Below are 24,058 nucleotides of genomic sequence, written 5' to 3'. Positions count from 1 at the left end.
GTTAATTGCAATTAAACAGAATAAAGTGTTCTCGGGACATTTCTGTTGGCCAAACCAATATTTTGATATTATGTATGTTAGCTTTTTCACTTTTGTTGTTTCATGAATTGTTTTGTTGTTTAATTATTGCTGAAAAAAGCCTTGCCATTCATTTTAAATACAGAGTTTTTTTTTTCTACTTTAGATACCATTTTAAATATCCCCTAAGGTATTCTTCTCAAAAATATTCTTCCATTGTGACTGGACGACAACACTTTTAGGTAAGTCAGTGTTTGAAGTCTCACAGAGCCAAAGCAGTGTCAGTGGTAATCAAGATGCTCATTAGCAAAATCAGATTAAATCAATCAGAGACACAAGGACAGAATATTTAACATGCCAAATGCCACTGTTCATATATCTGTGGGAGCTCAAAAAGATCAGCGGCAGTGCTAATATTAGTAAACTGCAGTATAATAAACTTGACAGATCAAGTTGGGGTAAAAGCAAACAGTCTATCAAAGACAAACAGAAAGAGAACTGACTTTATGAAGTCGATTTTCCCATATCTTATAATATGAGAAGTGTGTATAATTGTATTTATTGTGCACTTCAAATCTTAAAAGTGTATTTAAAAAAAAATCTACTTGGAGATAATATCATATTAATGAAACAAAAGGCCACTTAAGTGTAGGCAACTTAAGGAAAGTACACTTTCATGATTGTATTTCTTAACACACTTAAATACACTTTCAAAAAGGACATTTTTGCATAAAACTGCACATAAAGTATATTGTAAGTTATGATGTTTTAATAATCTTTTGCCATGCTTTACAAAAGTAGCCTACACTCATTTTGATGTGTTGATAACACACTAAACCTTATGTAAAGAACTTAATTTTTATTTAATTTATATAATAAAAATGTAATATAATAAATGTATAGAAATAAATACATTTTATTTTATTTTAGTGTTATTCGATAGTGCATTTAAAGTTGATTAATTTAATATTTAATAGTTAATAATTTTTAATTGTATCAAATTGCATCTTCAGCTTCACAAATAAAAACAAATAAAATAAATTACAAATGTAATTACAAATAGGCTATATTTAAATACATGACATACAAGTTTAAAAAAAAAATAAAAAAAAATAGGCTATTGGCGTAATAAGAACTTTTTCTAAAAGTAGGCTGAAGTGTATCTCTTTTTCACACAGGTATAACCTGGGAGACACAAAACAGAAATTATACAAATAAAATAAAAAAGGCTGATCAAAAGTAATCCTTAAGTTCTCATAGTACAGTTTGACTTGGATGTATCTGACTGTGAATAGTTTCTATTTTCTATATGGGAAAACAAGAAACCTGAAATAGTGAATTAGAAAGGTATATGTTATAAGGTCTTCCCTCAAAAAATACAAAGTATTATAACTGCAACAAAATGTTTATCCATATAGGGACTGGAGCACTCTCACATTCATTCAACATATTGTGAACAAAACGAAACAACAGAAACATATGCCCACGATGAGCAGTCTAGAATAATATGAATCTTATTTTTCTCATTCTCTGTATCTATACAGGCCAGCTCAGAATGGCTTCTGCTCGCTACGCACATCAGTGTACTTGCTGACGTGTAGTGATTCCCACCAGTGTGCGCATGCGCAGAGGCGCCTGCTGTATGACGCCGTGTACGCGCAGACACCGGTGCGCTGTGCTGGAGTTTGACGTGGCACTCTCGGCACGCAATTCAACATCAACAGAGGAAAGGACGCAGTTCATCGTTTTCTCTCAGGTAAGACTCTATTATTTTGGTATGGACTAATAAACAAATACACTAAAGATGATTTTTTGAAAGGCACCCTTATTTTGAATGTAGGCTAGTGTACTAGCGCCATTCTTTAAATCATGTAAGTTTGGCTTATACGTCAGTTTCCGTCTCTAGCAGAAAATATTTCGTAACTTTGTATCACTGGAGTGACAGCCGGTGCGCCCGCTTCCTTATCACCGGTAATCAATCGATTCTGTCCATGGCGTGTGCTGAAGTGTTTCAATATGGACTTTATTCAGTAAAGTCAGCTGTAGTCTGTCATAACGGTCTTTGACGTGGCAGTTTCGGGCAGTGGCAGACTGATACTGTACTGTACTGTATCACTGAAGCATCACTGTTTCTTCACTGTTCTGAATATCGTGTGTGTTGAATAATATTAGGAAAACTTGATCTTACCACGAGTCTAAGTTCTAAAGGCCTCTTTCAGAAATACTGACATGATTTCGGCAACAGGCCACTCTTGACTCTTGAATAATTAGAGAGTAAGACCAACCATGTTCAGTTTAGCGAATTTGTATTTAATAAACCAGAGGACAGTTTAGTGTTTTTTTTATTTTATTTTTTTTATAGCTCTGCTGTGTTACATATGGAGTAGAATTTTTTATTTTATTTTGATAAAACGTTTATTGTAACTATGCGTACTGTGGGCCTATAATTATATAAGAATCTTAGTTTTTTAAATGTGGATTCAGTAAAAGTTTTAATTCAGTAAAAACCTGGTAATTGAATAGCTGTGAAAAAACAATACTATATTTGAGAAAATTTATTTTACTGATTTATTTTAAATAAACTAAATATGAATCACCTTTATGGGAAATTCCTTGCATGAACCATCACTTTTTTGCCTTGTTTTTCTTTTGAGTGTTTTATGCTGCATTTTATGTTGCGAAGGTGCATTTAAAAAATAAATAAAAAATGTAGGCCATTTTAGGCAATTTTAGGTCATCATGTGGCCTTCCGTTCTCTTACCACCATTATAAACACCAGCACATTTTCATGTAACAAACAGAGTGAAAATCTCAGATAGGTTGATATATTAACATTACATGATTTAATCAAATACAGAGTTAAGACATTTAAAATATACAGTTACCAAAATGCTACCGTATTATTTACGGTAAGTTATTAAGTTAATTAATGTGATGGCTGAATATATGGCCGATATATTCACAATTTGTTTGTGCTGGTTTGTATTCTTGGCCGATTGTGTTATCATAAACTCATCTTATCTCATTCAAGTGCCAAAGTTCCTGATCACACGTGCTTATAGGGTTCAAACAGCCTAATGATATCAGGGAAACTCAAAACTATAGAAAACTTTTCATTATCTCATCTTTATACCCTAGGCAATATTTTACCTGTTACCCCATGCAACACAGCCCATTTCACCCCGTCATTATTTTCATGATATTATTTAGCCTATGTATGTATGTATGTATGTATGTATGTATGTATGTATGTATGTATGTATGTATGTATGTATATATATATATATATATATATATATATATAAAAGGCTGATGATGGTTAAACTAGTGTGAAGAAAATAGTGTCATAGTCCAGCTTAATTAAGTTCAGTGATGGTTCATTTTTGTTGTAAAAAAAGTTATTAATTTAGTTCATTTATATATAGCCGCTCTGGAGAAAACAGTGATGTCATCGTCCAGATGTCATTCATGCACAAACTATTCATTGAGCACTATCAGCAAAAGTGTTTGTTTTCCAGTTGATGGCAGTAATCTTCCACTAAACTATGGCACGCTTCATGTTTTTACCATTAATGAAACCGAGACATGTAGATCTTCTTTAATGTGAATTTTACATAAAATGTTGGTAAATATCATTACTAATTTCGGCAAATAAATTTTTTAAATGCCATATATCCCCCCAAAACCGCTTAACTGTTGAGGAAAACATTAATAAAAAAAAGTGATAGTACATGCGTCTTAAAACTGACGAGAACTGCACCTGGAGAACCCAGAACAGCTGTTAACAAAGTTAAAGGTAAAAAATAACTGCCATTAAATTATAGTAGGTGTAAAGTGTGAATCTTTTGTTAGTATTATGCTGAATGCAACCGATTTGAAGTAACCGTGTAAAGGTGATGTTTCAAAACTAAACGTTTATGTCTATTTCTGCATTTTCTGTTAATGTCTATTTTAAACCTGCAAAATGAATAACATTTGTTGGAAACATGTGGGAAGTGACATTGAAAACATATAAAGTAGATTGTAATTCAGCCTGTTTTTTTCTTCTTCTCCAGGTCACCTTTTTTTTTTGTCCCAGACTGGAATGACAGAGGTATAACAATAGGATGAGTCAGCAAGGTTATGTTGCCACCCCTCCATATTCCCAAGCCCAGGCTGGAATGGGGGGATACTCTACTGGATTTGGGAACCCCCCACCTCAATCGCATTATGGGGCCTATGGATCCCCACCACAGGGTTATTCTGCCCCACCGACAGGTAAAGTGAAAATTCTTATGTTGATATTTTTAACTCGTTTTAGTACTGGCAAGTTTAATCTTGTCCTTAATATTGGAGTCTCAGCAAAGCCTCAGCCTAAATGAACAGAGACAAACCCTTAGGAAACTGCTCTTCATTAGTTTCATCTGATATATCATCCCTTATGTTCTTGTAAGGCTGCTTGATTATGTGAAAAGTTCATAATCAAAATTATTTAAGACTATTAGGAGTGCGTGATAGTATTCAAGTCATTTTTTTCATGCATCCAATGCATTTTCTAAATGATCACTCAAGATAACCTACTGCATTTATGTGAATACTCGCCATTTTACAATGGTCACATTACATGATTTAACTGATTTGGATGTTTGGGCTTTTAAGGAGGGGCGAAAGTGCATCTCTTTACAGAAAAACAGCAGAATCCAAATACTCTGTTGTTTATATTCTGTGGCTCTTTTTATTCTTCACAGTATTATGTACTCGCATTAAAATGAATGCTGTTTTTCTAGGTGTGCTCAAGCCACCTGGCTCCTCTCCTTCTGGGATGCCTCCAATACCAGTATCCAGCCAGTATGGTGCTAACATTCAGCAGAACGGGGCCCATCCCAACAGGTAAACAATTCTTCACTGTTGTTGAAAGTGAATTACTTAATAATATACAGTATATTAATAATATGCCGTAATATTTTTTTTTACTCCCATCAGTTTCGCTCCTCCTGCTGCTTCAGCTCCATCCATGTCTTCTTATGGGCAGCCTCCTCAAAATGCTTTTTATAGTATGGCACAATCCCCACCTCCAACTCAACAGCTGACTAATCAAATGAGTTCCATGAATATTGCAGGATATGGTAAGTTAGATACCATTTTATATTAATTTGAAGTTCAGATAGTGGATGTTTAACTGGCCCATTTTATACCCATGCACCGTGATCTTTAGGTCAAAGGCCAATGCAGTCTCCTTCAATCTCAGCAGCACCACAACAGTTTCAAACATCACCACCACAACAGTTTCAAACATCACCACCACAACAATTTCAAACATCACCACCACCTGCAATGGGACATCCTCCTCTTTCTCAACATGGACAGCAGCCGCCTTCATTAGGGTCTCCTCCACCAATGGCCACTATGGGTTCTATGTCAGCTCCACCTATGGGAATGTCTGGCCCTCCTGGTCCAGGTGTCCACCAACCACCACTTGGACCCCAAGGCTATCAACAGCAACCAGGTTAAAACTAGGAAATTTTGCAACAATGACAAAGAAAAGTTCAAAAACTTACATTTAAAGGTGAAGTGTGTTGTTTGTAAGTGTTAAAATGCTGTTCTGATTTTTAAACGCTTTGAACACCTTTAACACTACTGGTCAAAATGTGTTTGAAAATGTTTTTATGTTTTTGAAAAGTCTCTCATGCTCATCAAGGCTCCATTTATGATCGAAAGTAATAACAGTAATATTGTTTAATATTATTACAATTTAAAAGAACTATTTTAAAATGTAATTAATTCCTGTGATGTAAAGCTACATTTTCAGCATCATTACTCCAGTCTTCAGTGTCACATGTTCAGTTATGCTCAGTTATTATTGGTACTCAGTTATTCATAATGGTATTTTATTTTATTTTATCAATGTTCATTACAGTTTTTGCTGCTTAATATTTTTGTGGAAAATGTGTTATATTTTTTTCATATTTTTTTTTTCAGAATAGAAAGTTCAAAAGAAAAGCGGATTTCTTTTGTAAAATTATATATGACTTTTGATAAACTTAATGTGTCTTTGATGAATCTTATTCACCCCAAACTTTTGAATGGTAGTGTATCATGATTTCCACGAAAAAATATTAAGCAGCAAAAACTGTTTTCAACATTGATAATAATAAGAAATGTTTCTTGAACAGCAAATCAGCATATTAGAATGATTTCTGAAGGATCATGTGACACTGAAGACTGGAGTTATGATGCTGTAAATACAGCTTTGCATCACAGGAATAAATTACATTTTTATTGTATTAAAATAGAAAACTATTCTATTGTATTACCATTTCAGTCTTGGTGAGTCTATGGCCATCTCTTGCCATAAGCGAGAGACTGTCCATGAATTTTCTTGGCAGGTCTTTCCCCTATTTTTGATCAAATAAATACAGCCTTGGTGAGCATAAGAGACTTCTTTCAAAAACATCACAAAATTGTAAATTATTTCAAACTTCTGACTGGTAGTATACGTATTAATCCTTAGTCCTTGTAAACACCAATCCACCTTCACAGAGTTTGCTCAATCTTTACCGGTTAGCCACTGAATCCTGCTTCATGAGACGGGCCTCAGTCCAACTCAGCAACATTTACTTAAGCAATGGTGTGAGTTTGGGACGGGACTATCTGTCTGACCAAATGCAGAAGGATGGTGTGTTGTGTTTGCAATACCTTTTTGAAAACTATCTGTTTGTTGATGTAGAAACTATCCACTTCACCTCTACACTATTTTTAGGGGCAAATGTTGACAAGCCTAAAAAAAAACATTGTTTTTGCTTCTGGTCTAAAGGGAGCCCAATTGCAGGCCCGTATGGTGCACAAATGGCAGGACCACAGATGGCAGGGCCACAAACAGGCGCTTTCCCAGGAGGCTTCCCTGGAGCTCCATCCCAAATGGCAGGCCCTCCTCAGAAGAAGCTGGACCCAGACTCTATTCCAAGCCCGGTAATAAAAAAGAGAACAAAATGCTACATTACAGTGTAAAAAATATTTGTATCTGTGCACATTTCAAGGTACACTGACTTGTCTCCTCCAGACGCAAGTGATTGAAGATGACCAGGTTAAGAGAGGGGGCCAGGTGTATGTCACAAACGTTAGGGGCCAGGTGCCTCCACTGGTCACCACAGATTTCACAGTACAGGATCAAGGTAAGCATCTTTTCAGTTCACTCTAAATATTAGCATAAAAGTACTTTTGTTTAATATATTCATTTTTTGTTCTATTTTAAGGGAATGCCAGCCCAAGATTCATGCGGTGCACAACATATTCCTTCCCTTGCACTGCTGACCTTGCAAAGCAGTGCAAAGTGCCTCTGGCAGCCATTATCAAACCCTTCGCTACCGTGCCCAAAAATGAGGTATGCAGCATTTTATCAGCACTCTGATTTTTTTGCAGTTCTTCAGTTTTGGGTTTATGCACTAGATTTCTATTTTTTTTACATTTATTCATTTAGCAGGCTGCAGACATGATTTCTAAGTTAGGAATGCTACAACATAAGTGACCATTTCTAAGGAATTTTTAGTTTTAAAATGTAAAAAAAAACATGAGGAATGCACCTCATTTTTAGTGCACAAATATATATTTTTCTATATTTTTGCTCAAATTATATCTTTGCACAAATTATATCTCTATATTTATATGCAAACTGAATGTGATGGATGTACTCGGACACCTAATTGCAGATGAATTGCAATAAAATAAAATGTGTAGTATTATAGTTTCAATTTATATGATTTGTGCTGTATTCCCAATCTTCTGAAGTCATACCATAGTTTTGTGTAATGAACAGATCCAAAATAACAAAATAACTTATTTCTCCCCACGAAGGTCTCTACTATCTTTTGTGTGTGTTTTGAATATGCACATATTAATTCAGCATCATCTTAGATTTAATGTGATTTTAGAGGGTTTTTTTCTTTTTCTTTTTTTCCCGTTTGTACATCATTCACTTTCATTGTACGGAAAAGAGCTGTGTGAATAATATTCTGCTAAACATCTCCTTTTGTGTTACATGGAAAAAATAAAATCATACAGGTTTGGAACAACACAAGGAAGTAAATAATCATTTGTTTTAAGAACCAACACTGTTGTCGATGGTGTTGTCTTTGGAAAATACTGCCTTTGGAATATGTTCAAACCCTAATTCACGGCTGTCCCCTCAGTTTATTGTGACAGTAGTTTAATAGTGGTTTTGATACCTTCAAGACTTGTTTAACTCTGGAATCTTTCATTGCTTTAGCCTTCATCATTATACTTCAGAGCCTTTTTAGGAAGTGTTAGTATTCTCATGAGAAGCTAGTGGGTTTAAGTGCAGTCTCCAAGGAACGTGTCAGATAAAAACATTATTGGACTGTCAAATTAAGGAGGAAATCACTCCACATTTTGATTTTGACCGATATGACTCCATATTGATTGAAAAAAGAAATTGAAATTCAAAATTATATTAGCTTAACCTTTTTATTTTATTTTATTTTATTTTAAGATCCATGTATTTTATATCTTATCTTTGTAAACATCATTTGAACTGCACAATAACCACAAAGCTACAGATCAGTATGATGTATTGTCTTCAGTTAATGAAGGTGACAATTAAAAATTTCCATCTAAAATGAAGTGATTTAAAAAAAATTTAACAGTTGCATACACTACTGTTTTGATTAAAATACAGTAAACATAATATTGTGAAATATTATTAAAATGTAACTGTTAAATATATTATATATTATTACTATATATATTATATATAAATATAAATATATATATATATATATATATATATATATATATATATATATATATATATTATGGCAAAGCTGAATTTCCAACATCATTACTCGAGTCTTCAGTGTCACATGATCCTTTAGAAATCAATCACATATGCTGATTTGCTGCTCAAGAAACATTTCTCATTAATATCAATGTTGAAAACAGTTGTGCTGCTTACGTATGTGCGGCATACGTTATAGTAGGTCTTATTTGTCATTCTCACTGTGATCTGCTTGTGCTCTATAGACTCCTCTGTACATTGTAAATCACGGTGAGACTGGACCAATCCGCTGCAACCGCTGTAAGGCCTACATGTGTCCTTACATGCAGTTTATCGATGGAGGACGACGCTACCAGTGTGGCTTCTGCAGCTGTCTTAATGAAGGTTGGTACTGTACCATTGGACACTGCTGAGATCTTTTTTTACACACAGCATGTGTACTCTGTGTTTCCTGTCAGCATATGGTAGGGATTATTTGGCTGTGCAATCAAAAAAAAAAGTGTTTCTAAAAATGTGTTTCCACTACCTTAGTTCCAGTGCACTATTTCCAGCATCTGGACCATATGGGGAGAAGAATGGATATGTATGAGAGACCAGAACTGTCTTTGGGCTCATATGAGTTCACTGCCACGTTGGATTACTGCAAGGTATCAATCTTCATAACATTCCGGTTTAAACAATGAGAACTTGCTTTTTGTTTTTGTTGTACACTTTTTATAGAAATCTACAACAGTCACAGTCAGATTTTATTAGATTAGTAAGGTTTATTATTAATAGATTACATTTGATTTATCTAAATAAAGTCAAGACATGTAATGGTATAAGAGAGTGTGTGTTTTGCCCAAATGGGGTCAGCTTGCCCCGGGAAGCAGCTGAGAAAGGTTTCTTTCTTGGCAGTCACATCACATATTTTGTTGAGACATATACAATTAAAGGGGTCGTGAACTGGCTTTTAAAATTTTTTTATATTGCTGTCTGAGGTCAACTTATGACGTTCGCTTGGTTTTTACATTCAAAAACATCAAAACGAATGAATGGTTTTGAGCCTAGCTCCTGAAACGCTCGTTTTTTGTGGGCTTGGAAGTAAACGCCCACTGCTATGATTGGATAACAGTTTTGCATATTCATGTAATGTGTGAATTGGTGGGCGGGGCTAAACAGGCAGTGTTGAAGTCGGCATTGATCATCTTCTGCGGAGGCGGTGTTTGATACTCTTTGACGTCATAGATCCCCACTTCGTTCGCTGTGCCTGCTGTCAATAAAAGCTTTTATTGGACTAACAAGGATGTTTTCAGTTGTGAAACTTACAGGATATTCTTATAGTATGATGACCTCTTATATGTCAAAAGCTCAAGGAAAATTTGATTTCTCAGTTCATCACCCCTTTAAATATTGAGAGTAAACATATGATATGTTTAAAATGAGGAAAACAATTTATGCGCAGCATAATAGACCCTTTAATTGATTATACAGAGGCAGATTTGAATTTAGTGAGTTGTACATTTTTAAACTGCTCCGTCAGCAGGTCAGGTCAGTTTTTTGGAAATGCATAGTATTAATTAATATGAATGAAAATGCAATACAAAGTCAAAATATTAAATTCAACTTGCAGTATCTGCAGAATGTTAAAATTGTAGTACTGCCCTATATAATTACAGTAAGCTATTTCACATTACAGATGTTTAAATATAGTCCACAAGACAAAATAAAAAGTGAAAAAAACCTTGAGTTTATGCTTAATTTTTATAACTGTGTCATTACCTGGATGATGCATGACCTGGATGTTCTTTGTTTGTCCTGAGCACTGGACATTTGAATCCTTTCCAACAGTGACTGTATGATTTTGAGATCCATATTTTCACACTGAGGACAATTTGGGGATACATAGCTATTACAAAAGCTGCAAACATTCACTGATGCTAAAGAGTCAGGGAGTGTAAACTTTTGAAACCTTTGATGCATTGTGTATTACATTCTCACGGTTCAGGGTGAAAAGTAGCTTGTAATCTCAAATGAATTTGATTTCAATTCAGTTATCGGACTAAAGAGATCCATGACACATTTTTGGCCTGGCTTCCTCATCTCAGCCTGACACTATAATCTGCTGTCTGGGCTCCTATTTCTCTCAGATGTTTATTAATACTTGAGGATCAGCTCCTGCAGTGTATAATAAAATCATCACAGCTCATCTCTATTGCATAGGCCGATTGGGAGTCAAAATAACCAGTCTTTACCTTGATCCTACTGCCTGTGTTTGGGGACTTTGTAATGCGTTCAGCTTGCCATTTCTTTATATAAAAAGATAAAAAGCTTTCTCATGCAATTGATGTGCTTTTACATAATAATTGCTTACTTTATATGTATTCTCTGTCATATGAAATGGCTCAAATATGTACCAAGTCTGTAAAAAAACAAGTAAAAATAGCCACTTTGAAGTTCATGAACTAATAATTCATTCTGTGATGTTCTTTTCTGTCTTTAAGAATAATAAGCCTCCCAATCCTCCTGCCTACATCTTCATGATCGATGTCTCTTACAACAACATAAAAAGTGGACTTGTCAAACTAATATGCGAGGAGCTGAAGACATTGCTTGACCGACTTCCAAAGTAAGTTGAGAGATAATGTTTGCTGTCTATATTTAAAATGCATGTTTGAGCCATTTTAACTGAAAGCACTAACATATCTTAAAATTTGTCTGTGCCATTGTTTTGTCTCAAGATGCACACCAATAAAGATTTTTTCTAAGGCACATATATTAAAGCTACTTAAATGTCCTGGCTTAATCTAAGCCCTGTCTGTGAAACCAGGCCTGTTTTATTGTTGCTCTTGGATTTTGTATTAAGACTGTCAGGTTAAAATCTATGTTTAGGGAAAATTTATATTTTAGGTAGGTACCATGTGCTGTTACTGGTATCTGTGTCCTTTTTCACCATTTGTAATCACAATGTTTGCAGTTTACCTAATATTTCTTGAATACATTTTTAAATCTTAAAATATTTCATAAACAAATTGAGAAAATGTTGTTCAAAGGAGATTCATATGAAGGATATCATGTGTAGGGCATTGCGGAATCCAGTGAATCCAAATTGAAATGTCAATGAATTTGCCAAAATTTAGATGAATACATCAAAAGTAGGGCTATACTGTAGACTTAGACTTAATCAAATCATGATATGGCCTAGTGTCTGTGAATATTAAAACCGCACAAAGACTGCTATTTAAATATGAAGTCTGCATGTTCTCTGTCTCGTTTGACTGAGCATCACAGTTTTGTCTGTTAATGTATATAGTGAAACTGCATTTTGTTTGCCAAAGGAATTGTTAAAAAGTTTTTTGTCTTTACATTTTAAAATATTAATTAAGCCTCTAACACTCTTCTGTAATTTTTTTTTTTATCAAAAATGTTTACGTTTTAGTTTTTTAGGATTTATATTTCATGAGAATGGTTCGAAACTTGTAAAGGTTTCAGCACTTGCTATGTGAACACACACACAAAAAAATTATGGACATGATTTGAAAAGGTTAAATGGTCCTGAAAAAAAGAGTCACACTTGTGCTCCTCGTGGTCAGAAATGACTGCTTTGGAAATGAATGGGATTTCATGAATCTAAATTTCATCTAGTGGAAACGTTCGGTACTGCGCCCAAACAAAATCTTACTGAAAGCTCTTTTTTTGAGATATCAACCTCAGATTTGGAACACAACTGGTTTAGATTTATAGCTTTGATTTTCTCACAGTCTAAGAGTAAAACATGTTTTGAAAATATATATATTTCATATAAAAATTGAAAATAGTATTTTTGTGCATTTTTCATAACAATAAAGTTAAACTTCTATAACCTTTTTTAATTTCCCCTTTTTTAAACTTTTCACTTCACATTAATCTGCCAAGTGTCTTCTTTAAAAAGATACCAAAGCATTTAAGATTTATGACAGTTTAAGTTGTAAATAAAATGTTCAGGTCCATGCTCAAAAAGTGGTTAACAGGTAATAAATGTATTATAACTACTATATAAATATAATTATAGTATCAAAAAATCCCCTAAAAATACAAAATCTCAAATAAAAAACGTTATCAAACTAAAATATAGTACATTCATTTTAATTGAAAAAAAAAAGGTACTTTTTGACCACCACGGAAGGGTTAAATGTTAGTTTTATGCATTCATTAATTATTGATAGTAAATTTGTATTAAATTATAAAACACAGAATCCAGAAAAATTAAAACAGACCACACAAAATATCTGAAAAAATAAATAAAAAAATTCTTAGGGTACTATTGTTTTTTAAAATGTGAATAAGTTGAATTGATTAGACATCATTTTTATTATTAAAATGATCACAAAATCCATAAAAATAAAAACTTTTTTTTTGTGGAATTGTGAGAAAAAAAAAGCAGATTTCATAGGGCCTTACATGTGTCACACTACTTGACATGTCATGTTAGCTTCCCATGTGCTTCTGTCGACTCTGTAATGGCCAACAGGCTTAAAACTGTCAGTGCGAATAGATCATTATAATAGTGTTTTATTGTTTGGACAGTTTATCGTGTAATAATCCAGGTTTGAAAGAAGATATATGATTGCTTTCATCCCCCATCTCACACATTGACACCCAGCTCCAGGTGTTTGGCTTGGAGGATCTGTGGAGTAAAGTTGAAGCCTTGAGCAGAAGCCACCCCTCCGTATTCTTTCGGCACCTCCTAGGTGGAACACATGTTCATCTCAGCTACTATCAGCCTGGAATGTGAACGAATCCAGCTGAAAAAGAGCCACGATCCACTGCCAAATATGGTAACTGGAGAACAAGCAAAAAAAAAAAAATAGGGAAAGAAACAATTCCAATATCTCATCTTTTGAAAATGTCTGCCTGAAGGAAGTCAGGAGGTTGAACGACTTTAGTGCTGCAACATTTCCAAGCATTTAAAAGTTTCGTGGGACACATGGCTCCAATTATACCGTTTATTTGGGTGACGGCCAGCTGAAAGGTGAGCTTTGATTCACCTCTGAGGAACTTGCATATTTCAGACTTTTTTTCAAACTCCCAGTCCTTACCTCTCATCCGCTGGTTCCTAAGGGTACGTCCTTATTTGTTTGGGAGCTGACCTCACTCTGAAAGCAGTCCGGTAGTGCACTCCAAATAAGCCTGTGGTATTATATCTGATTCCTCTCCTCTGTTCCTGGCTTTGCTTGCTAGATTACTTAGTTAATGAAAACCACATTGGACACTCTGAGCTGATGGGGTCGGTTAAGATGCCTGATAGGGTTTGTATTGGAGAGTTTGTCTCTAGTTTAATGACAGACTTGGCATATATGGACTGAGTGATCCAAACCATCGCCATGTTTTACAATCTTGTAAATGTAGCTATAGAGAGCTACAAACCCCAGATGCAGATGTCAATGTGGGATGCTTGTAATTTACTGGCCAGCACAGCTTAGATGCAGCTCTCCACTATCAGCTATTACACAGTGCTCTGGTTTATGCTAGTTAGTGAAATGTGCACATTTCTTTATTTTTAGTTTCTTTCTTCTGCTGAACACAAAAGAAGATGTTTTGAGGAATGTTGGTAACCAAAGTGTTGTGGGTCATCATTGACTTCCATAGTATTTTTTTCCACTTACTATGGAAGTCAATGGTGCCCCACAACTGTTTGGTTACAAACATTCCTCAAAACATCTTCCTTTTGCGTTCAACCCCATACAGGTTTAAAACAACACAAGGGTGAGTAAATGAAGACAGAATTAAACATTTTGGGTGAACTATCCCTTTAAATAAAAGGCTTAGAAAAGTGAAGTTTTGGGAAATTTGTTAGCATAGGCTAAATGCAAAGATATAGTTTTTCTTTTGGTTTTGAGTGTGACTTCAATGTCCTAATTCTTTTATCTTTTTGTTATTATTATTTATCTTTTTGGTGTTCCTGATCGCTTGATTTTGGTGATACTGCAGATATTGATTGATTTTTCTGATGTTCTTTGTGTTTTAAAGAGAGGAGGGAGCCGAAAGTTCAGCCATCAAAGTGGGCTTTGTCACCTACAACAAGATCCTGCACTTCTATAATGTGAAGAGTGCTCTGGCCCAGCCGCAGATGATGGTGGTCTCTGATGTGGCCGAGATGTTTGTACCTCTTCTCGATGGATTCCTCGTCAACTTCCAGGAGTCTCGGCCTGTCATCAACAAGTATGCTCATTTCTATCTGAAGACACTTCTAGGCTTCTTACATCGAGTCATATACAGTATTCACATATATCTGCATATTGGTTATTCGATACTTAAACATTACATTCATGCATTTGGCAGATGTTTTTATCCAAAGTGACACTGCATTTAAGGTATACATGTAGCCTATGTATACAAACATATTTTTCATTTCTTGTAATTTTGTTGCAAAAGAATTCATTTGTGATGAAGAATTTTGCATACATCACTAACAAAGCCACACATGGAACCTTTTTGGTGTTACAGGTATGAGTGTTGCCTTAGAAATATGAATAATTTCTCAGAGAATGTCAACAGCTCAGACTAGAACCACACACACACACACACACACACACACACACACACACACACACACACACACACACACACACACACACACACACACACACACACACACACCCTGAAAATATAATAGTATACAGTATATACACTTCAGTTCAAGCATGCTTTTCCTGCCTATCACAACACTGCTCGTTATATTTAAGAATGGCTTGACTTTGAGACACACGTTGCCTATTCTTGCTGTTAATGTAATTTTGTGTATTATTTTCTTAAGCCTTTTAGATCAGATCCCTGACATGTTTTCTGACACCAACGAGAGTGAGACTGTTTTTGCACCAGTCGTGCAAGCTGGTGTGGAGGCCCTAAAGGTACATATTAATAGGCTGAACCATTTACCAAAACTATTTACTCCCTTTCTAAACGTACTTGCATACTTAGTTTTTATTTCTACATTGTTTAACAAAAGTGCACTTAAATACTGCACACAATCTTTATTTGATAAACACATAGTTGTTTCTAGGGTCGTCATTTAAATTCACAGGCCCGGGACAATGTTTCCTCTTGTCATCACTGGCGACAGCGCTGGTTGTTTCATAATCTCAATGACATGTTCAGTCTGTGACTTAAGTTGTTTTTTGGTCATTTGTTTTTTGATCTTTAACAAATATTTTTAATCAAATACTCTTAACGCATCCAGATCCCAAAAAATAAATAAAAGTTATATATATATACACTGATTAAAATTCATATGAACAGATAAAACCATCAGTCAATGAGAATGTTTTATGATTTTATTAGTGCTGTCAAATCGATAAATCACATCTAACATAAAAGTTTGTTTATATACATGTGTGTGTTGTGTGTATATGCACGCACGCACACACACAGTGTGTATATATACATATATATATATATATATATATACCTCTTTCTATATATTTATAGAAATATAATAGTATATATATATACACACACACACACACACACACACACACACACACACACACACACACACACACACACACACACACACACACACACACAATTTTAATGTTAGATACGATTAATCGCATCATTTTGACAACCCTAGATTTTATATTTTCTATATTATTATTTTTTTCTCTTCTCAGGCAGCTGAATGCAGTGGCAAACTCTTCATCTTCCACTCCTCCATCCCAACAGCAGAGGCTCCAGGAAAACTGAAAAACAGAGATGACAAAAAACTAGTCGGTACAGAAAAGGAGAAGGTGAATATTTATTGAATATGAAATTGAGTGAAATTTCCCCATTCAAAAATCTCAGCTACATACTTGCATCTGCGTAAAATAGTATTAAACATCAAAATCCTAAAATTAATGATTTGTTTGTCTGTGTTGTCAGACTCTGTTCCAGCCTCAGCGGGGTGTGTATGAGCAGCTGACTAAAGATTGTGTGGCTCAGGGTTGTTGTGTCGACCTCTTCCTGTTTCCCAACCAGTATGTGGATATCGCCACCATGGGCGACGTGCCCTCACATACTGGAGGCTCAGTCTACAAGTACAGCAACTTCCAGGTACACACGTGCACACACTGAAACACAGACATCTTGAATATGGTATCAAATAGGGGCTGAACTCTGGGTTTAAATTGCTGCCCTCTTGTGGTCAAACCTCAAACCTTTATATCTTTTCAGGTGGAGGTTAATGGTCAACATTTTCTCAATGACCTCAAGAGAGATGTGGAGAAGTCCATCGGATTCGATGCCGTCATGCGTGTCCGTACTGGCACAGGTAATAACATTCTAGAGAAAAGTACTTGAAAACTATGTAAGGTTAAACACACTATGTACACTACTGTTTAAAAGTTGAGTAGGATTTTATAAAAAAAATTCTAAATAAATGAATTCTGTAATATGGCAAGGATGCATTAAATTGATCAAAAGTGACAGTAAAGACATTTATAATATTACAATTAATTTCGATTTCAAACAAATACTGGTCATTTGAACATTGTATTCATCAAAGAATCCTGAAAAAAAAAAAGGTTCCCACAAAAATATTAAGCTATTTTCACCATTGATCATAATAAGAAATGTTGCTTGAGCTTTAAATCAGCATCTTAGAATGATTTCTGATGGATCATGTGACACTGAAGACTGGAGTAATGATGCTGATAATGATGTAATTCAGCTTTGCCTCAAAGGAATAAATTATATTTTAAAATGTATTCAAATAGAAAACAATTATTTTAAATGGTAATAATATTTCAAAATATTACTGATTTTACTGTATTTTTGATCTTAACAGCTTAACAGACCTATTTCTAAAACATTAAGAAATCTTACCAAACCCAAACTTTTGAACGGTGGTGAGTGAATGTATGGCATATCTTAATATCTGCGTGATTCTCAAGGCTTCAGGGCCACAGATTTCTTTGGTGCCGTACACATGAGCAACACTACAGATGTGGAGATGGCAGCTGTGGACTGTGACAAGGCCTTGACGGTGGAGTTTAAACATGACGACACACTCAGCGAGGAGTCTGGAGCTGTGATGCAGGTCAGTCTTCATGTATAACACTGAGCTTTGAGACAATGACAAAGACAAGACTGTTAAAGAATACAAAAAAGACATTTGGGAATGCTTAGTTATTGCATCAAAACTGGTCACATGGTAAGTCTCACTGTTCGACATAATCTGTAATGCAATTGTTTGATGCATAATATTTTATTCTTGGTAACTTGAGTGCATTTGAGTCCTCATTGAACTGTTTTGTTGTGATGCTCTTGGAATTCACTTGCTGGCAAGAGCAACACAAATAAGTTTTTTTTTTTTTTTACTCTGGTTTCCCAGTGTGCTTTGCTCTACACCACCATCGGTGGACAGAGGAGGCTGCGAATTCACAACCTCAGTCTGAACTGCAGCTCACAGCTCTCTGAGCTCTTCAAAAGCTGTGAGACAGATGCCCTCATCAACTTCTTCGCCAAGTCAGGTGACCAGCTTTCTAACTCTTACAAGAACATACATGAAAACTTCGTGCTATTGTTATAAATTTGAACATAACGCAAATTTTTTTTCAAATAAAAAATGTACAATAATGAGCATTTTAAATCAATCTGTAAAAAACGTGCTTTCTGATGCTATCTGATCATTTTTTAATGGTTTTATAGTGGAATAAAGCGTAATTCAGGGTTGTCAAGTCTTTTCCAGAATTTTTTATATATATATTTATTTATTTTTAGCACTTATTTTATTTCAGTTAGTTATTCATTCAGTGATTGTGGTGGATGCTTTTCTCCTTCAGCGTATCGGGCCATGCTCAACCAGCCACTGAAGACGGTGAGGGAGATCCTGGTAAACCAGACGGCTCACATGCTGGCCTGCTACAGGAAGAACTGCGCCACTCCTTCAGCAGCCAGCCAGGTCAGTGTCACACTTCACATTCATGTCCATCCATGTACACCCTTATAAAGACATCTTCTCCCGTCATTAATGCTTCACACACATATCATGTGTGAACTTTTTGTGTGAACATGTGCTATTTTAGTATAAAAACAGCAGATTATGCACAATTACAAGCAACTAACCCTAAATCAAACCTTTAGCTAACCCTAATTAGTAGTAAGTAAACAGTTGATTAATATTACTCAGTACTTAAATGTATAATTACACTGTAACAAGGACAGCTTAAAATAAAGTGTGATCTAATTTAGTTTAAGTTTTAGCCATTTTGTTATGTGCTTTTGTCATTGTTATTAGTTTTCATTTTAATATTTCTATTTAACTTTGATTTATTATTATTTCACTTGATTTTAGTTTTCAGCTCATTTTATTTCATTATGGCAATATTTCAATATTTCAAGTTTTTCAATATTTATTTTATACTTTATTTAAATCAAAGTTTTAGTTTTAGCTCACGCTGAAATTCAGAAATCATTTGTTAGGCATTTTTATATCTTTATTAACTATTTTTTAGATCTTTTTTTTCTTTTCTTCAGCACCATGTCTCGGTCATATTTGAATTATATTAATAGATTCATATCATCATCTTTGCACTGCACTGTAACAAAAAAATCACTAGAAAAATGGATAATATCCTAGCAGAAAATGATCCGCACCTTTTTCGTTAAATTTACAGCTATTTCCTTCAACCATGAAACACAATGCAAGTTAAAATAAGGGTAGAACACCTGTAAAAAAAATATTCATATTCACTTATTCTCATCCTCCTCACATCAGACTTTTTTGAGTATGTATCTCTGATTTGACATGTAAACTGACCGCTCTTCTTGAACATTTTACCCAACAGCTAATCCTGCCTGATGCGATGAAGGTGTTTCCCGTCTACATGAACAGTCTGTTGAAGACTCCATCTCTTGTGGGCAGTACTGAGCTCTCCACAGATGACAGAGCCTTCTACAGATTCATGGTTATGGCGATGGGAGTGGAGGAAACCCAGGTCCTGCTCTACCCTCGGCTCATCCCGCTGGTGAGTTACACACATAACATGTATATCGTTTCTATCATTAACTTCAAACACTGTGCTTTACAGTTTAAGCATTTGCTCTCTCTCTCTCTCTCTCTCTTTCTCAGCACACTATGGATGTGTCCAGTGAGTCAATCCCAGCTCCAGTGCGCTGTTCTGAGGAGCGGCTCAGCGAGTCAGGCATGTTCCTGTTGGAAAACGGGCTCTCTATGTTCCTCTGGCTGGGACAGGCCTGCTCACCTGACCTCATCCAGAACCTCTTCGATGTGCCCTCTCTCGGCCACCTGAACTCAGAAGGGGTATGACATTATTCTTAATAGAATAAAACCCATCAATGTTTAATCTCTTAATAGAGCAATACTGACCGATACTTAAATCTCTTAATAGAACGAAATCAACCAATGTTTAGATCACTTCATAGAACTATACAGATAGATATTTAGAACAAAACCAACCAATATTTAAATCTCTTATTTCAACAATACTGACCAATATTTAAATCTCTTATTTCAACAATACTGACCAATATTTAAATCTCTAATTGCCTTGAGTGCTCAGATGTGTGCGAGAGTCACTGCGGCACTGATATATGTGCTAGACAACCCTATAAATACAATATAGCTAGATCAAAATCTGGAGAATCACTTGAATCAATGTTATATATCGTCATATCTCCCAGCATCAAAATTTTTTTTTTGTGGTAAAGCACGAAGCTATTATTGACATAACAGTATGACTTTCTGTAAAACTGCTTTGAACCGATGCATATTGTGAAAAGCACTTTACAAATACATTTGACTTGACTTGATATATAACAATTTGAACTAAAAAAATAGACAGAAGAAAAAGATAATAATTTATCCTATACAGATTTTTGAAACTATATGTAGGTGAATAAAAAAATAAAAAGCTTTTGGGCAACTATTATTTAACTTGTGCTTGTACAGTACTTCTCTTTGCTTAATTGGATTATATCTCTAACTAATAACCTTATTCATCTTTGCACTTTTGATCTCACTGCTTGTGTTGCTTTAATCAAGGAACTGCTCTTTTAGTTCGTTTCATTATGGAAACCAGCGTCAGAGCCGCAGTGGTAACTGTAGAGGTGTAATTGTCTTTCAGCAGACGTCATCATTACCTGTGCTGGATAATGCTCATTCCAGGAAACTCCATTCAATCATCTCCAGCATTTCACAGCAGAGGGCCACATCCATGAAGGTACAGCTCTCTCTCAGCATCTCCTCTCTCCTGCATCTGTCTCAGTCTTGTTATAAAAGAGGTTTGGTGTTACTGCGATTTTCAGCTTGTAATGTGAATAATGTGATTGTGAGGCAGTATTAATGTAATTAATATAATAAAATGAATATAATAATTAGACATTTAATTACTGCAAACTTTATATATGTAGGTTTGGAATAATTGAGATTTTTTTTTAATGTTTTTGAAAGAAGTCCCACCAAGGCTGATTAAAAATACAGTAAAAACAGTAATATTGTCAAAATATTATTTCAATTTAAAATATCTGTTTTCTATTTGAATATATTTTATAATGCATATAAATTCTGTGATGCAAAGTCTTCAGTGTCACATGATCCTTCAGAAATCATTATAATATGCTGATTTGCTGCTCAAGAAACATTTCTTAATATTAATGTTGAGAACAGTTTTTGGTGCTTAATATATTTGTGGAACATTATACACTTCCATTCTAAAGTTTGGGGTAAGTCAGCAAGGACGCATCAAATTGATCACAAGTGACAGTCAAGACATTTTATAATGTTACAAATGATTCCAATTTAAACTAAATGCTGTTCTTTTGACATTTCTATTCCTCAAAAGAATCCTGATTTAAAAAAATAATAATTATAATGTGTAATAAACCCATTATTAATAATTGATCACCAATAATGATTAATAGTAACTGAGCAGCAAAACGGCATATTAAAATGATTTCTGAAGGATCATATGACACTGAAGAGTGGAGTAATGATGCTGAAAAGTCAGCTGTACCATCACAGGAATAAATTATTTTTTGAAGTATATCAAAATAGTTATAGTATTCCACAATATTACTGTTTTAACTGTATGCAACTGGATCAAATGAATGCAGCCTTTGTGAGCATAAGAGACTTCTTTCAAAAGCATAATAGAAATCAAACTTTTGAATAGTAGTTTTTTTCTTTCTCTGTCCTGATCTGTGATCAGCAGTGTAATCGATGTGTCTCTGTGTGCAGCTGCTGATAGTGAAGCAGAAGGACAGAGCAGAGATGTTGTTCCGTCAGCTCCTGGTGGAGGATAAGGGTCTTCACGGAGGGGCGTCTTATATGGACTTCCTGTGCTACGTCCACCGTGAGATCAGGCAGCTGCTTACTTAACTCTCTCACACACACACACACACACACACACACAGATAAGTGTGTTATAGCGCACAGGCATCTTCTCTTATAACCTCTGCAGCTGCCTATGATATATGAACAAAATCTATTTCTGCAGTTGAATATGACCTTTGTGCTTTATTCCTTTCTGTTTCACGTGAGGGATGCTGGTAAGTGGGTGTTTAGATCGAACACCTTCAAATGCGCCACATCTCTCTGTTCTGAGAAGCCATTATGTTGAGAATCTCTCAATGACTTTATTAAATCATCCCTCCAGATTTAATTTACCAAAGGGAAACATTACTCACACAGTCAACACACAGCAAAATGAACAAAACAGGCTCGTAATGTGTGGATTTGAGTGGAAAATCTGTGCTGTGTCTATTAAATTAATAGATGACATCTTTGTGACTGGAACTATACAGTAACTTGCTAATATATATATATTTTTTTTTTGTATGACTTCAGGGAGGACACCATCACACATAACTGAAATCTAGTCATGTACAAAAAATTAAAACCATTTTTTTTAAAGAACATCTTTGTCTTAATTTTTTTTTACTCGATGTTATTTTGCGCATCACACGTTTACATTTTGTGTGTATGTTTCCATTCCAATGCTTCAAAATGTGCAAAGGGATGCCACACTGCTTTTCAACATCATGCCTGTGATTTCCTGTTTAACCATTAGACATTTAAAGAAACATATCAGAACACTTTCTTAAATCAAAAGAAATGAATGTTGATTAAAGGTGGAACGTCCCTTTTATTTTGTAATTAATGTCAGTCATTATTTGTCATTTATACAGTTTTGCTCTTTGAAACATTTCCAAAGTTGAGATGTTTTATAAAGTGAGCAATTATTATACTAAATTTGCCTTATTTTTTCTGACTTCTAATGGTACGTCTCTGGACCAGTACTGTACATTTTATTACAGTTTGAGATGGATTTTAAAGACTCGTAAGCAACTATACCTCAGGTCACATGCATTTAGCCTTTGTACCTGCTCATTAATGCTTTGGATCGGACACACGTGTGCTTCTTCGTACTGAACACAGAAAAGATTCAGTTCTGTAAGCCAAAGGCAGCCTGTCATGTACATTTCAATTTGAAGCCTTTATACAGCTGTTTTTGAATAAAGGTATAGTCCCTGTTAACCTTGTAAGCGTGTATGTTTTGTGTTTATCTGAACTCAAATGAATGGCTTAATCATAGCTATTTTGTAGGCATTAAGATTACCAATGATTCCATATACAATGAACCAACAGGGCAGTACATTCTGAGCGGTTTATTGACTATGTTACAAAATGCACTCATCTAGTTCCACAGAGAAGCTTGGGATAGGCACACAGAGCACTAGATCTGCTCCAGACAGCGCTACCCATCACTAAGGGCCAATCAATAACACCGTAAAGCAGGGGTAGGCAACTCTGGCCCCCGAGATCCATTTTCCTGCAGAGTTTAGCTCAAAACCTAATCAAACACACCAGAACAAGCTAATAAAGGTCTTCAGGATTACTTTTAGATATCGGGAACTTCCTCTCGGGAGAATGCCTGCCACCATTTTAAAGTGTGTTCTACTTCGCCAAGTGGGAGAGAGAAGTTTATTTGGACAGACCCTCGACCCATCGATTTTGACATAGGGAGCGAGTCCACTCATGTACACATCAGGCAGATCTGTAGACCACAATGCAACACGATTGTGTCGTCACAACAGCAAATCACACTCCATAGCAGATTCCAAGGCTGCATCCGAAAGTTTAACAATGCTGCCTTCGCAGGATGCATTCCAAGGTAGGAAGGCATCAAGGCACGTCTGAATCCAAAGCAAGCTTCACATCCTATCTCTTGAGATACCTTCATCCGATCGATTTTTTGAAGGCAGTATAGATGCGAATGCTTCGCTGCCTTTGATATCCCACAATCCAGT

At 35.2% G+C, this 24,058-nt stretch overlaps 1 protein-coding gene across 2 annotated transcripts; it reads left to right on the top strand.

Moving 5' to 3' along the window:
* Positions 1-4,124: 4,124 nt before the first annotated feature.
* sec24d (SEC24 homolog D, COPII coat complex component) lies at positions 4,125-23,293 on the top strand (the record flags this gene model as incomplete). 2 transcript variants are annotated; one of them, XM_082161706.1, is made up of 22 exons in its annotated part: positions 4,125-4,275; positions 4,785-4,887; positions 4,981-5,123; positions 5,213-5,503; positions 6,812-6,966; positions 7,058-7,169; positions 7,251-7,378; positions 9,034-9,172; positions 9,320-9,435; positions 11,272-11,396; positions 14,777-14,968; positions 15,564-15,657; positions 16,420-16,536; positions 16,670-16,840; positions 16,961-17,057; positions 17,680-17,825; positions 18,120-18,258; positions 18,571-18,689; positions 19,576-19,755; positions 19,860-20,051; positions 20,878-20,970; positions 21,987-23,293. In XM_082161706.1, 22 exons carry the CDS (start codon positions 4,125-4,127, stop codon positions 22,125-22,127), a joined length of 3,144 nt encoding a protein of 1,047 aa, XP_082017832.1. In that variant the 3' UTR covers positions 22,128-23,293. The 2 variants fall into 2 exon arrangements, with proteins under 2 accessions (XP_082017832.1, XP_082017831.1); XM_082161705.1 differs by having other exon boundaries at positions 20,875-20,970.
* Positions 23,294-24,058: the final 765 nt, after the last annotated feature.

Source organism: Leuciscus leuciscus (assembly GCF_965113295.1).
Source record: "Leuciscus leuciscus genome assembly, chromosome: 2".
Lineage (NCBI taxonomy): Eukaryota > Metazoa > Chordata > Actinopteri > Cypriniformes > Leuciscidae > Leuciscus > Leuciscus leuciscus.
This window is presented reverse-complemented; position numbering and strand designations above follow the sequence as displayed.